Source organism: Capsicum annuum, chromosome 6, assembly GCF_002878395.1.
Source record: "Capsicum annuum cultivar UCD-10X-F1 chromosome 6, UCD10Xv1.1, whole genome shotgun sequence".
NCBI classification, from domain to species: Eukaryota; Viridiplantae; Streptophyta; class Magnoliopsida; order Solanales; family Solanaceae; genus Capsicum; species Capsicum annuum.
The window spans coordinates 181,989,040-182,003,787 of NC_061116.1; the positions used below are offsets into that span (position 1 = coordinate 181,989,040).

At 29.2% G+C, this 14,748-nt stretch overlaps 1 protein-coding gene across 1 annotated transcript; it reads right to left on the minus strand.

The window, feature by feature from the left end:
• Window positions 1-6,903: 6,903 nt before the first annotated feature.
• Window positions 6,904-8,485, minus strand: LOC107872908 (FCS-Like Zinc finger 1). Its single transcript, XM_016719564.2, has 2 exons — window positions 8,055-8,485; window positions 6,904-7,403 (listed from the first exon to the last, which is right to left on the minus strand). The coding sequence occupies exons 1-2, from the start codon at window positions 8,288-8,290 to the stop codon at window positions 7,223-7,225; spliced, it is 417 nt and encodes a 138-aa protein (XP_016575050.2). The 5' UTR covers window positions 8,291-8,485; the 3' UTR covers window positions 6,904-7,222.
• Between the last annotated feature and the right edge of the window lie 6,263 nt (window positions 8,486-14,748).

The following is a 14,748-nucleotide window of genomic DNA, read 5'->3' on the forward strand; positions in this document are numbered from 1 at the left end:
CCATTTGATATAATTTAAAATGCTTAAAAGCGGCAAAAGCTAACAAAATTCAAATTGATTCAAACTTAGATAACGTTATCATTTTTGTTTAATTTATTTCTGTTGACCCATCTAGTTCCAATAGCTGCACAGTTCTTGGGTTTTTTTAACTAGATTCCAAACTTTATTATGTTCAAATTGATCAAATTCTTCCTTTATGGACTCAATCCAGGACTCGTCTTTGAGGGCCTCATCAACTTTTTGGGTTCAATGTGAGATATAAAAGCTACAGGTGTTTGATTTCTTAATGACGCACTTGTTTGCATCTTATCATCTGGGGTTTCAATAAAGAAGTCATTGGGAATGCTTGCATTTTGTCTCCATTCTCTTGGAACATTAGTTTTTGTTGTTTCAGCAATAGGAATTGACTCTAAATGAGCTTTAGTCGACTCAGAGATTATTGGATTAGGAGTTATGTCTGGTCTAGCTCATTACTGTAGATCATTTACTGGTTGCTCATCAAAACTCAAGCTCATTGGGGAGTAGTTAGTTTTATCAAATACAATAAGGTTCTTCGACGCATAGAGTCTATTTATTATAAGCTTTAGAGGCGCGGCTGGTGAGAGAGTACCCAAGAAAAATAACTTTATCACTAAGTGGGTCAAACTCCCCTAAGTTAATTTACCATTGTTGTAGATAAACCATTTGCATCCAAAGGGATGAAAATAACTGATATTGGGCTTCTTTTCTCTCCACAACTCATAAGGAGTCTTCTTTAGGATTGGTCTGATGAGACAACTGTTGAGGATGTGACATGTTGTACTCACTTCCTCTGTCCATAAGTAATCTGGTAGATTTTATTCTAGAAGCATGGTTCTTACTATCTATTACAGAAATCTGTTCTTCCATTCACTACACTATTTTGTTACATAAATCGTGGAGATGAGAAGTTTGGAGAATAACTGTTTTGAGCACAGTATTCCTTGAATGCTTTTTTTTTTTGAATTCTCCTCCATGATCACCGTGAACATAAGTGATGAAACATCCTAATTCTCTTTGTACTTTTCTACAAAAGATCTCAAAATTAGTGAATATTCATGCTTATAAGCAAGAAACATTACCCAGGTAAAATGAGAATAATCATTAATAATGAAAAGACATCTTTTTTCACCAATACTTGCATTCTAGGTGGGTCTAAATAAATCCATGTAGATTGTTTGAAGGAGCTTGGTGATACTGATGATATCGTTGACGATATTCAAGTCTGTTTTACCAAGTTGAAAAGCATCACAGATGTGATCCTTTTTAAATTTTAGCTTTCGCACACCTTTCATTAATTCAAGTCTAGAAAGTTTTTTGATGGCATGCATGCTGGCATGTCTAAATTTTATGTGGCATAATCATGTGTCATTGATTTGTATAGTAATAATGTTAGTGTAGCAAAATCAGGATTGTTTAGAACATAAATATTGTCATCATGTTCAGTGATAAGAGAGATATTTCCTTTTTCCTGATTGATGGAGCAACTCTCAGCTTTGAAGGATACTCCAAACCGTGCTTCACATAGCTGACTGATACTTAATAGGTTGTGTTTGATTCTGTCTATGAAATATACTTCAATGATTTTGCAAGAGGAGCTAAGCTTCACTGAGTTGACTTCGATGATGTCACCTTTGGCATTATCCCCAAATCTGACCGATCCTTCTTCAATTTTATTTAGAGAAAAAATATTTTCTTTCTTTTCAGTCATGTGTCTGGAACATCCATTATCTATGACCCATATTTCTTTTCTGTAGCTTTTGCGAATATGCTCCTGCAAAACCGAAAAATTAATTTTATTTAGATACCCAAGTGGTCTTGAGAGTTAGATGTGCTCCCTTTAGGTCGCCAAACCCACACTCTGTTAGATATTTATCTACAGTTGTGTGATCTGTATCTTTTTTTTACCACAAATGTTGCAGACTGGTCCATGAAAAGAAAAAAAGATTCTAGCTGACTCACATGAACTTTATGAAGAGCTTGATTTAGTTTTATGAGATTTTGATTTTATAGAATTGTGACTTAGTGATCTTCTAATATTGTTTATCTGTATTTTCACATCATCAAACTCTTCTTGAAGTAAGTCAGTGTTGATTTCTTTAAGTTCAATTTGTCAATTCTTTCTTTCCTCTTCAAGTGTTCATTTTAACTGAGCTTGCCAATTTATTTTTCTTCAGCAAGTTTACTGTACTCATCAATAATTTTTTAAAGCTCGTCAGTAATCATACCAGGATTTTATTGAAGAAGGTTGCAATTATGACAATTGAAGGGTCTTATCTCACTCGGTTCACCTTTTGCCATGAAGAACATATTTACTGTTTCTGTATCGTCTTCAGTTTCATCTGCATCTCTCCATGCCTCAAAGTTTTTATTTTCTTTAATGATCCTCCCCTTAACTTTGGAAAATTTTATTTCATCCAATTTTACCACAATGATAACAATGATCATCATTCCTTGTGAATTTTTTATTGTTCTTGCAACCTTGTGGTTTCTATTGCCTTTGTCTTGAGATTTTCCTTATTTTGTAATTTATGAGGGTCATTTCTTTATTGTTGTCTTTGTCTAAAGATATTTCTTCTCCAGTTGTTATGGCATTGAAGGCCACAAATTTATTTCTTTCCTCTTGGTTGTACCTATTTATATGATTTTGTTCATGGACAATAAGGTTACCTCTCAATTCGTCGTAAGTCATGTTATGGAGATCCCCATATTCTAGAATACAGCTTTAGTTTTCCGTGCTTTTGGGAGACTTCTTATGAGATTTTGGACTTGCAAACTATTTAGGCAGATCATCCCTGAAGACTTCAGTTCACATATAATTTTGCTGAATCATGCAAACATTGACTCCACGCTTTTATTTTCTTTCATTTTTAAAAGCTCGTATTCACTGACCAAGGCGTTGACTCTTGTCTTATTTACCTTAGTAGTTCCTTCGTAGGTGACTTCTAATTTGTCCTACATCTCTTTTTCCATTTCACAGATTGATATCTTGCCATACTCTTCTCCACTAACTGCAATAAAGTAGACTTATAGCTCTTGCATTTGTTTTAATTACCTCTAGTTGTTCCTTAGCGATTTTTAAAATTTTTGAAGTCATCCAAGTCAACTCTACTTGAGTCTTTATCCTTCTTCTTGTCTTTTCTTTCTGGAATAGGTTTTGGTCCTTTTTTAATGACAACTCAGTCTTGAAAGTTATTTGACTGAACAAAAATCTTGAATCTATTCTTCCAATGAGAGTAGTATTGTCTATTAAAGTATGGTGGTCTGGTTGATGAGTGACCATTTTGAAGTAGTGCTCCTGGAATCTGATAGTTTGCGATTAGATCTTTGTTCACGTAGGTTAGCAACACTTTGGTGAGACCTGCTCTGATACCAATTGAGAGGGAGGGAGGTGAATTGAAAACTTTTTCTGAGTCGACTGATCAGCCTTGATGGTCAACTCACCTACAATTCTGTATACTGAATAAAATATAGTAAAATTAAATGCATAAACAAATAAACAAGTAAGTAAGGAAGTAATACAAAGATTTATCCTGGTTCGGAACACCGATATAATGCCTACTTTTAGTCCTCTTGGGTTATAAGGGTTTCTTTAGAGCTTTCAAAGTATGAGTTAGATTGCAAATGGGATGAACAATTTTTTAATATTATTTTGTTATTCTAATCTTGTGACACAGCCCTAACTGGTATGACTAAGTTGACTCAGTCTTTCTCTTTTGTAACTATTGTAAGCTTGAAATTATAAAGTTTTATGAAGACTAGGATTGAGACACACTAAGAGTTTTCTGTGAAGTTGCACAGTGTCTTTGGCCTTCAGTCTTTCTTTTTACAATCTTCAATTGATCCGGCTTCTTTGCTCTATAAGAAAAACTCAAAGGATTTCTTCTCAATCAAGGATTTGAATTGATTTCTTGATTGAGGATCTACATCTTATGGTACATCCAGATCAGATATGTCCGTATGTGTTATGCAACCTTCCTTTTTCGGATACAGACGCACAACTATACATGTCCATATCAGATATATCCATGTAGAGGATGTGATCTTCCTTCCTTTCGTGATTCCTTGTGAGGTGTTCCGATTGATTGTCAGTTATCTTCCTTATAATTTGAGATCCAATGAGATCTTTTCCAGATGTGATTCCAAATTCAGCGTTGACTTCCTTGTAGTTAGGAATTACGCGTGGTGCTCCTCCATAGTTAGCTCCTGAAAGATTTTCCTTGCCTTGACTACATCTTCAATGCATTATGCACATTTGTTTTTTATCAATATACCGTTATTAAAACATATTATTTCAATATGGACTAACTAAAAGTATCTCATCCATCCTTGACATATGTCTATGGGACGGATGTTGTTAGGTTAATTAGTTCCAATGCAATCTTAACACGAAGTGGTATATATTATTCGCTTTAATCCAACCTTATATGATTTTCTTCAAAATGTCTCATATCAATGAGGAGTTCACACTTGATATGTAAGCACTTATTTTTCTTTTGAGCTATAAATTAATGTAAGACTTTATCAGACAATAGTCTCTTCTCCTAAAATTAAGTTTTTCATTACTTGTTACCTCATGGTTTATCTTGAAATTAACTATGTGTCGCTCACATGAATCGATTATTTATGGCTTATAAAGCCAACATAAGCTGCTGCTGCTTCTTTTTCTTTTTTTTTTATGTATGCATCTTCCAAGCTACGGATAAAGATAGTAATAATTAGGCCTATAGACCGGCGAAGGTACTTAATCAGACCCCACACCATCAATGTGCCATCTCCATACTTATTTTGCCGAATCCTTATTTCTGATATCAACTGGGCTAAAACAATTTAAAAATACTCTTAACATGATGTGATATTATATATTTTGGATCAAGATCCCGTGATTTTTTTTTAAAACATAAAATGAAAAATCTTACTTGTAGCTCAATCGAATCCAAAAGTGACGAAAGTTTTGCTTTATTTTAATCGAAGTTTAGGTTTTCAATTGACCACTTCCTGTTGATCTGAGCAAAAGAAGATCTCTAGTGAAGCAAGAAAAGATTTATACAAACTTGAAGATTGGATTGTTTAATCTTCCTTCCGTTTTCTTCTCATTAGGTTTGCAGGTCATACAAGATTCATAAAACTAGCATAATTGTAAAATAATTAATTAGGTGCAAGTAATTCAACAAAAAATCGATTATGATAATATATAGGCATAGCCCAAAAGCTTTCTTTTTTTTCAGTTTCCATCCGGTGTCCGCATTGGAACCCGACTAATCCGGATCGCGCGTTGCAGGGCCATTAAGGAGGCAGCGGTCCCAACAAAGTTTTCTTCATACCCAGGGTCGAACCCTCGACCTCGCTCCCAAAAGCTTTCTGATACATCATTCGTTCACTTTTACTTGTCATATTTTAACTTGGTACACCCATTATAAAAATTAATTAATAATATAGCTATTTTATTATAGTATCCCTATTAAATCATGTTTACATTGTGTTTAAAATTAATTTTTAAAAAATAATTAATGTTAAGGATAAAATAGAAAAAAATAAAATAAAATTATTTCTTCTTGATATGTCAAAAATGACAAATAAAAGTAGAAATACAATTAGAAAATTCGTGACAAATAAAAGCGAATGCAAAAATTATTTAATGAGCACTTATTTCCCTTTACGTTTTTCTGTGTGAGCATTTAAAGAAAATAAAATTCAAAATTAACTAAGAAAAGAATAATGTGATGAGAAGGAAGTCTCGAAAAAAAGTAAAAAAAAACAAAAGAGGATGAAATTTCACGATGAAAGAATAAAGTTAAAAGGGGATCCAAAAGAAAATTAGTGCTCTTTGATGGTGAATGATGGTGATCGATTGAAGGTAGAATGGTCATGTAGAACTTTAAAATTTCATTCATCAAAATTTGAAGGATTGCTACGATAAGTTTTCAGATCATATATAAAATATCAATTGATATTATGATATGTATAACTAATATTAGCGAAATATAGACGCATGCAAAAGTTAGTATTTTGCAATAGTTAGTATTATTATTAAGCTAACATTTGATCATAAATTTTAAAATGTTTTAGACAAGTAATATTTATGTGAAGTTTTTGGATGAAATTTTACTATGTGTTTGATCATATTATTTGAAAAATATATTTCACTTTTGTAAGAAATATGACTTATATCCATAAATTTTAGAAATTATTAAAACTAACCATAAATTTGTATTATCAAATATAAGAAATATGCCTAACATTTTCTTAGAAGTTGAGAAACAGAAGAAAACCAAGTTTCGAATATTTCATTTGTATGAGTTGTATTATTATGTAAATGCACACGTTTGTTAAGAAATATATTTCTAGATTACATCTATGCAAAACAATCACGATACTAATACAATATCCACCTATATACATCAAGATATAAGTTGCATTGTTGTGTAAATGCATGTGTTAGTTGGAATCAATAAATAGCGAGTGTTTTTATAAAAGATAAAAATTTGATATAAAATTTAAACTTTTAAAACTTCTCAAATAATGTTGATCCAAATATTAATATTTTTTAGTATTTAAAAATTTAAGATATTTGTCAAAAAAATTATTAAATAATAACAAATTATATGATCGAAAATTATCAAATCATCGTAACGCTTACGATTGCTTTATTTTGTCATAAAAGAAAGGTGCAAATACTTGTAACATACTAATATATAGTTAAGCCATACTCATTTGGGCAACAATTTGAAGGAAGAATTTGTGAGTTGGTGGATGATGAAAATATAACACAGGATATATGTGTATTTGTACAAAGGACTTGCACAAATATTTAGAATTGCCTTAATGTTCAATCACTTCCTCATTTAACGCCTATTTCTTTACTATATACTTTTGAGCCATGAATGATGTTGTGAATAGTAAGAGTCCATTGTTACTTCTCACTTCATTAGTGAACAGAAAAACAAAAAAAAAAATACAAACAAACAAACTTGAGCAGCTCACCAAAAAAAAGAGCCATACTGAAAGGATAGAGCAAAACCAGCAACAACACCCTTCCCTTCCATATTATCATTTACATATCATTTTACTAAAGTATTTAACATATACTATTAATTAAGATTTAGATTTATTTATTTTTTTAAAAAAAGGAAAGACTACTTCACCTCATTCTCTTTAATGAGGTTTTAGTAGTAGCAAGTATATTATTTTTGACTTTATTCACTCAAGCAGCAGCAACTGTGCCTCTAGGATAATGGTAATTTTTGGGAGAGGTACTACTGGACTTTGTTTGGTCCTTCTCTCTCAAGGCCTTGGATGCTGAAAGATTGAATTGTTTCTCCTTGGCTTCATCCATATCTATTTGTTCTTGCCTGCATTCTTCACTACAGAATGGGGTATCCCCTCTGCATCATACAACCAAAAAAAAATAATCAAACTCGTGCACTCATTTTCACAAGTTAAATGTGTAGCAATAGAACCCTAATCATAATTTGTCAAATCCACACTTACTTTAACCAACTATGAGTTGATTTTTTTTTTTCAAATGGCTATTCACCTGACGGTTATTATGTCAGAAAGTCACCCACCTTCTTGGTTGAAAATAATTAAAATCAAAAGATGTTGATTTTCTGAGATAATAAATATGCTGAATGGTCATACGAGAAATTAATCCAAAACAACTCACTCATAATATTCTCTTAGTTATCAAGAACTTATTTACATTGTATCTGTAAAAAATTTAATGTCACCATCATTTCTTGAATAAAGTAATGTCTTTGATTAGAGCAAAGCAAAAAAACCACCAGTTACCATTTTCAGAAAATCCATCTTCCCTAGGAAAAAGAAAACTAAAACAAACACTCCTTCCGTTTCATTATACGTATAATGAAATTTACTATTAAATTTACTCACTCGTAAAGTCACAATAATTAAATTTAGCATTCTAAAGAATCGCTAAAAGGTTAATTAACGTGTCAAGTTAGGAAGAACCAACTAAAATGAAATGGGGAGAGTATTTGAATTGAAATTTGAAAAAGAATGAACATGAAACTGACCTGTACATGAAAATGTCTCTGTTAAAACCAAGTGGTTTGTTGCAACGAAAACAGGCTTCCAAGAAATGAGGTTGTTGTTCTTCAAACCTAGTACTATCGTTGTACTTTCTACCACCAGAAAATCTTGGAGATGACATTGAAGAAGATGAAGAGGAAATGGAAGAAAGATTTCTCAGGCTGCTCTTCTTTTGTAAAGCAGTATAATAAAGAGGCTCTCTTCTTGTTACATTGTCCATTTTTTTCTTGTTTGGTTTGTTTGTGCGGAGAGTGGGAAAATGTTTGGAGACATGGTATTTGGAAGAGAGGTGGTTTATAAAGAAAGTTTGGTGAAAATATTTCCTTTTTTTTTTTTTTGGAGAGAAGTGTAAAAGTGTAAACAATGATGTTTCTGAATTTGTTGCAAGTGGAATCTAATTCTATTGCCCAACAATTCCTTGCATCTTCCCCGGTTTTTTTTTTCCTTATTTATTTACGTTTTTTTTTTTTTGGACAATTATATCCTTGTTTTTTGCAATTATTTACGTCTTTATCATTATTGTCCAAGAAAGCGAAAATGGAGCCTCGTGAGGAATGTGAAGATCGGTTCAATGGAGCCTCATTCAATATAGTTTTAGCAGTTCTTTAATCAACTGAGTTTGTCAAAAATAAATATGTTTAGTTTCTATTAAGTATTTAATAAATTCTAATATTAAATTTAACGAAAATTGAGAAGAAAAATTAACCAACAAATCAATATTAAGAAATTTTCATTGTCTTAAGAAACTGCTATCATAAGACTGCATAAACTCTCAAGGACCCCAAAAATAGCAGAAATTATTAATTTTTAGATATAAATTTCTAGTAATTTTGTTCAATCCCATTAAATGTAACAATTAAAATTTGTTAAATATTTGATAGACAGCAGTTTCGATTAGCTACTTTAAATCTACTGTAAATATAAGGATCCTTTTTTCTCATTTTGTCGTCCAAATAACATAGGCCAGTTTGTTAGAATAATTACGGGGGAAACAGCTACAATCAACAAGTCTGTTTATTAAAAAAAATAAATTATTAAGGGGGGAAAACAAAGTAAAGATGAATTTATCGCCCATTTTAACTTTATGGGAAAACAAGGCATGTTCCAAAACTAATGACAAGACTTAACATAAGATGTTCTACCCGTTTGGACATTGATATTATAAGTATTTTTTTATTTTGGTCATAAAATTTGTTTAGTTTTTATAAAATAAATTGATCAGAAATTCAAAATCGCATAATCTATCTTTCTAGTAGAGCTCATCATGATCAACATAATCTAACTCCAGGACTGCTACGGGCACTGATTATTCTATTCAAAGTTTCCTTTCTCCTCTTGAATGTAGTTTGTCCTACAGCTCGCTAAAGTAAAAGTTATTCAGCAGTCTAAGCAAGTTACTATTAACCTTATAGTGAATTCAGATATACTGTGTTAGAAGCTAATGAAAGTCATGTAACTTCTCTGTCTAAGGCTAAGGTAAGTAGAGATCTTCTGATACCCCCCGTTCAATCAATAGAGATAGCAAGTAGATAGAATAAGTCATCTTCCACGATTAGTAAAGGGACCAAACGACTTTGAGCTTTGGCATTAAGTACGTCTGGGAAGGAATTCCATTCAACTAGTTCAATAATCTTAGAGAGAATGAACGCATTAAGCTTGAAAACATGAAATTCAATTGCTAGCTGGACTGACTGTCTTCTCTCTCTTTCGTTTTTTAGTCTTTTCTTCAGAAAGTCATTTAAAAAGATCTGCTTTTAACATAGAGGATTTCCTTACATTACATATGAAACTTAAGTAAGAATTCACTAAGCCTAAGTTCTTAAAAAAGTAATTTTTTGATGAAAATATAGTTAGTCAGTTCTTTTGAAATTTTAAAATTTATCTAAACATTCTTATAAGAAAAAAATTCATCTATTTATGACTCAAACTAATTAAATCTACCTTTTCTCTCATTATTATTTTGATAAACGTTCACCAGCGCCAGACCCTCTAGCTAGTTGAGCTAATGGTGAAGGATTAAACGCACTTAATCTAGAAATGCATGTTCATTTCGAAGAAATTACTCATAAAATGTGAGGAAATTATATTTAAAATGGTTAACCTCTACTATTATTGTTATTATTTATTTATTTTTGCATCGATGAATCTTTGTAACTAACTGTAATTTGATTTGTATTAAATAATTGATAATTATTTTATTTGTAGTTTTTATTATTGTGGTATGATTTTAGGATAATATATTATCTAGTTCATTATAAAAATGATAATATTATATCAAACTTATGAGTCCTTTTTATAGTTTTTGAACTTATAAGTATCAAATTATATTTCGCTTTTTTAAAAAAAATAAAATTTGTTTTCAAAAACTATGACAAATACATATTTGAAACTTTAATTTAACTTTGATTAAATCTAATTTTCAGAAAAATATTTAAAAATTTATAATAAAACGCTAACGTTGATTATTCCAACATTTCATTTGCGATTTTTTCCTTAAGAATAAATAAACCAAGGAGTATTTTTAATGTTTTTTTGTTTTTTTGCATTGCTCTCTTTGTACTGAATTCTTCTTTCATTTGAGTACTTTTTTTTTAATGGTAAATCTCTCATTTGAGTACTTGAAATTGAGCTTGTTGACTAAATCATATAATGTACAGTAATATTTATTCATTACATTAAAAATATATATTTAATAAAATTATATTCAAAATATATCATTTGATGCGATTTGATTAATTAACTACATATTACAATTATTATTGAAAAAAACATAAAATCAAAGAAATCTACCCACTCTTTATAATGACTATATTTGAAATTTTATTGTGTTATGGTACGAAAAAAGGCATAAAATTTCAAAAAATTTCATCCAAGAAAAAATTAGCCAAAAATGTAAAAGAGTTTTATATTTTATTTTTTAAAAAATAAAAATAATTATGATATTATTTTTATTTTTTTAAGAAGAACTAAAACTTATATTTGATACGAAAATCATGAAAAAATATTTAATAATTTTATATTTACTATTAAATATCATTCATCACTTGATATATTTTATAAAATAATAATATTTAAAAGAATAATATAATTAAATTACTTTAAATAAATATTGTTTGACGGGAGAGTATTGTTGGAGAAAGAAAACCTGGAATTGGGTGAAAAAAGAAAAAGTTTTTTTTTTTTAAAACAAAAAAAGTGGAAGATGTCGATGGCATTGGGTAGTAATTATGGGAGATATGAAGGGCAAGAAACAGAAGAAAAGTGGTGGAGAAGTTTTCATTAAAGTGAGGGTCCCATTTTGTGGTCCCCTTATTCCCCAATACTTGCGACCTAACGGCACATGAGATGCTTTGCACTTTTAAAGCGCAAAAGTAACAACGGGCCGAGCTGAATGCGGGCCCCAAAGCCCGGACCCACTTCTTCCATTCTTTGCGCGTCAGTTTAATAACTTTTAAAATTAAGTCACCATCCTATTTATTCGTGACCACTCTAACGCCTCTTTTCCGCCTAAAACTAGATATTTTTGGGTCAGTTTCAGAAAAACTAATTTATTTTGATTCGTCAACAAATTTTAGAAATTACTTTAAATCAAGTATATTTTTACTTTGGAGGAAGTAACGCACTTGTTTTGCAGTTTAATGATTTGATTATATATGGCTATTTTAATTGCTTGAGTATTGTTTTATTATTATTATTATTATTATTATTATTATTATTATTATTATTATTATTATGACTATTGTTTAAGATAATTTGTTAAATTTTATATGGTATTTATTATGAACTATTTTATTTCGATTATTCTTTCTTTAGATTGTCTTGCCCTATTTATTTAGTTTAGGATCTATTAAAAAAAAAACTATCTACATCTAAGGTAAGAGCAAGGTTTATATATACACTATCCTCTTCGATCTTTATGTCTTACTTTGTTAGATTATACTCTATATGTTATTGTTGCTTTTGATAGTTTAAATAGTATTTGATATTTAAATTTAAAAAAAAAAATTAAATATGTCATTGAACCATTAAAAAATGACTCATCTATATTATCTGTTTTAAGTTTGATTTATGCATAATATTACTTTAAAAGTTCGGATCATATACGTCACTATCATTACAGAAAGATTTATTCATGTCATTATTTTCTAACAAAGATTTTGCGAAGTCATTTTTATCACGTGAACTATTAATAGAGGTCCACATCAGCAAATTCAAATAAATCAATGTACTTAAAATTAAAATAAAAAATCGGATCTATTAAATTTAATCGACACTGTTAAAATAAAAGTTAAACTCATTAAAAATAAAAATTGGGTTCATCAAAATAAAAATCAGATCATTAAATGTGTCGAGTTTTATTTTAATGGAGCGGAATGTTATTTTAATTTTAAAAATATTGATTGATTTAAATTTGATGATGTGAACTTCTAATAAGAGATCAGGTAATAAATTTATTTTGTAAAACTATCGTTATAAAATAATGACACGAATAAACTGTTTTGTAACGACAATAACATAGATGAGCTAAACTTTTATAGGTGATTCGCGCAGATAAATTAAACTTTTAAAGAATAAAATAAAGTCATTTCTAATAATTTAAAGATATATTTGAGTCCTTTTCTTTTAAACTTTGTTAATTTTATGGGGAAGAAATATACTTTTAAGTAAAAATAGAGAGATACTAACCATTTATTCGTGAGCTATTATGTGTATTACGAGCTTAAAAAAATTGTGATTGGTTTGACAAATGTGTAAAATAAAATTGGTTGGTATTTGTTTGAAAATAGATTGTACCAGATCAGAAAGCATATCTAAACCAAATAACACCTTAAAGCGTACAAATACTGATAAAAACTTAACCATATTCTCTCTATATATCAAATTAATGTAGTTTATAATAATTAAATATTTAATAAAATAAAATATATATTAATTAATTAAAATTAAATAATATAAACTTTAAATTTAAATACTCTCTCTATTCCAAATTTTGTGTCATCATTTTCTTTTTAATCTGTCTCAAAATATGTATCGTCTTTCTTATTAGGCAACTTTTTAAAGACATAATTACTCTTTTATCATTATTGGTCCCACTTAATTAAAAAAAATATTGACATATTTTTTGATAAAAAATAATTTAATAAACTTTATCAAATCTTCTCTTTTTTCTTAAACTCTGTATCCAATTAAATAACTACGCATAAAATAAAATGAAGAAAATGTGTATCTCATACATATTGATTTGATATATACAGTTGTGATTTGGCATATACAATCGGTGAGAATAAGTTGTTTCCCAATACTGTGTGCTTAGGAAAATGTTGCTGCAAAGTAGGAGTTTGGGTAATTTTGTTCTCTTCCTCTAATTATGAAAATTTATAAGTTTGAGTGACATACATACGTCATCAGATACTTAACTTTTTTCCCCAAATTGTGTTTGTCGTTTTACTTACCTTATGGAGTACTACTTAATACTTCTACTGTGCTCTCCTAGTGGGGACCTTAATCTCCCACTTGATCTTTGATCATCAAACAACATCATCATTCTGGAGGCGTGACAATGAAAGTTGTAAAAATACTCATGTATTTATGAATTAAGTAATACTTCCTCCGTCTAAAAATTATGTGTCATTATTTTATTTTTAATTCATTTCAAAATAAATATTATTTTTTTATTTGATAACTTTTTAAAGGCATAATTGCTCTTTTATCGTTATTGATTTCATCTAATTAAAAAAAAATTATTAACACATTTTTTAATAAAGAATAATTTGATAAACTTTACCAAATCTTCCTTTATTTCTTAAATTTCGTGCCTGATCAAATGACGACACATAAAATAAGACGAAGGGAGTGCTGATCCTTATTTCTTGACAAAGGAAGTGTTGGCCCTTATTTCTTAAATTTCGTGCCCGATCAAATGACGACACATAAAATGAGACGAAGGAAATGCTAGATTTCAAGTTAAAATATTAAAGAAGGTACTGTTTGTTTCCATTTATATAAATATGTTTGATTTCATGATTTGGGTGGACAAAGAGAAATTTTTGAACTTTGTTGTTTAATTCTTTTTTCTTTTGATATTAATACCATTATAATTATATTTTTTTGGTAGATCTATTTTAGTAAGGAAAAAATAAAAAAAGCTGAATTTAAATTATTATGAAATAAAGAACAATTTTGATTATTCCACTACTCTCTGTCTGCATTTCAATTTAAGTGTTATACTTTCTCTGCGGCATATTTTGATCAGCAGAGAATTTAAGAAATAAAAAAGTAATAATAATATTTATCAAATAGTATTTATTAAAATTGTACTGCAACTTTTTAAATTAAATGAGATTAATAAGAATAAAAATAAAATAATATCTTAAAATAGATACTAAATAAAAGAAATAACATTATTTTTTAGATAGATCATAAAAAAAATAACAGTACATAAAATGTAAGGGAGGAAGTGCCTCTTTTTGATTTGATCTATCATAAGAAAAAAAAATATTCCTTATAATTAAGTAAATTTATTAATGTCGATATTTTATGTGATACTGATAGATTTAAGATTACAAAATTATCATAATTAAACACATCTTCTAAATCAAAATAATTTTTATTTTAATTTATTATATCTAGCCATAATGAAGGAAAAAACGTCATTACTTGATGTCTTAAATATAATTT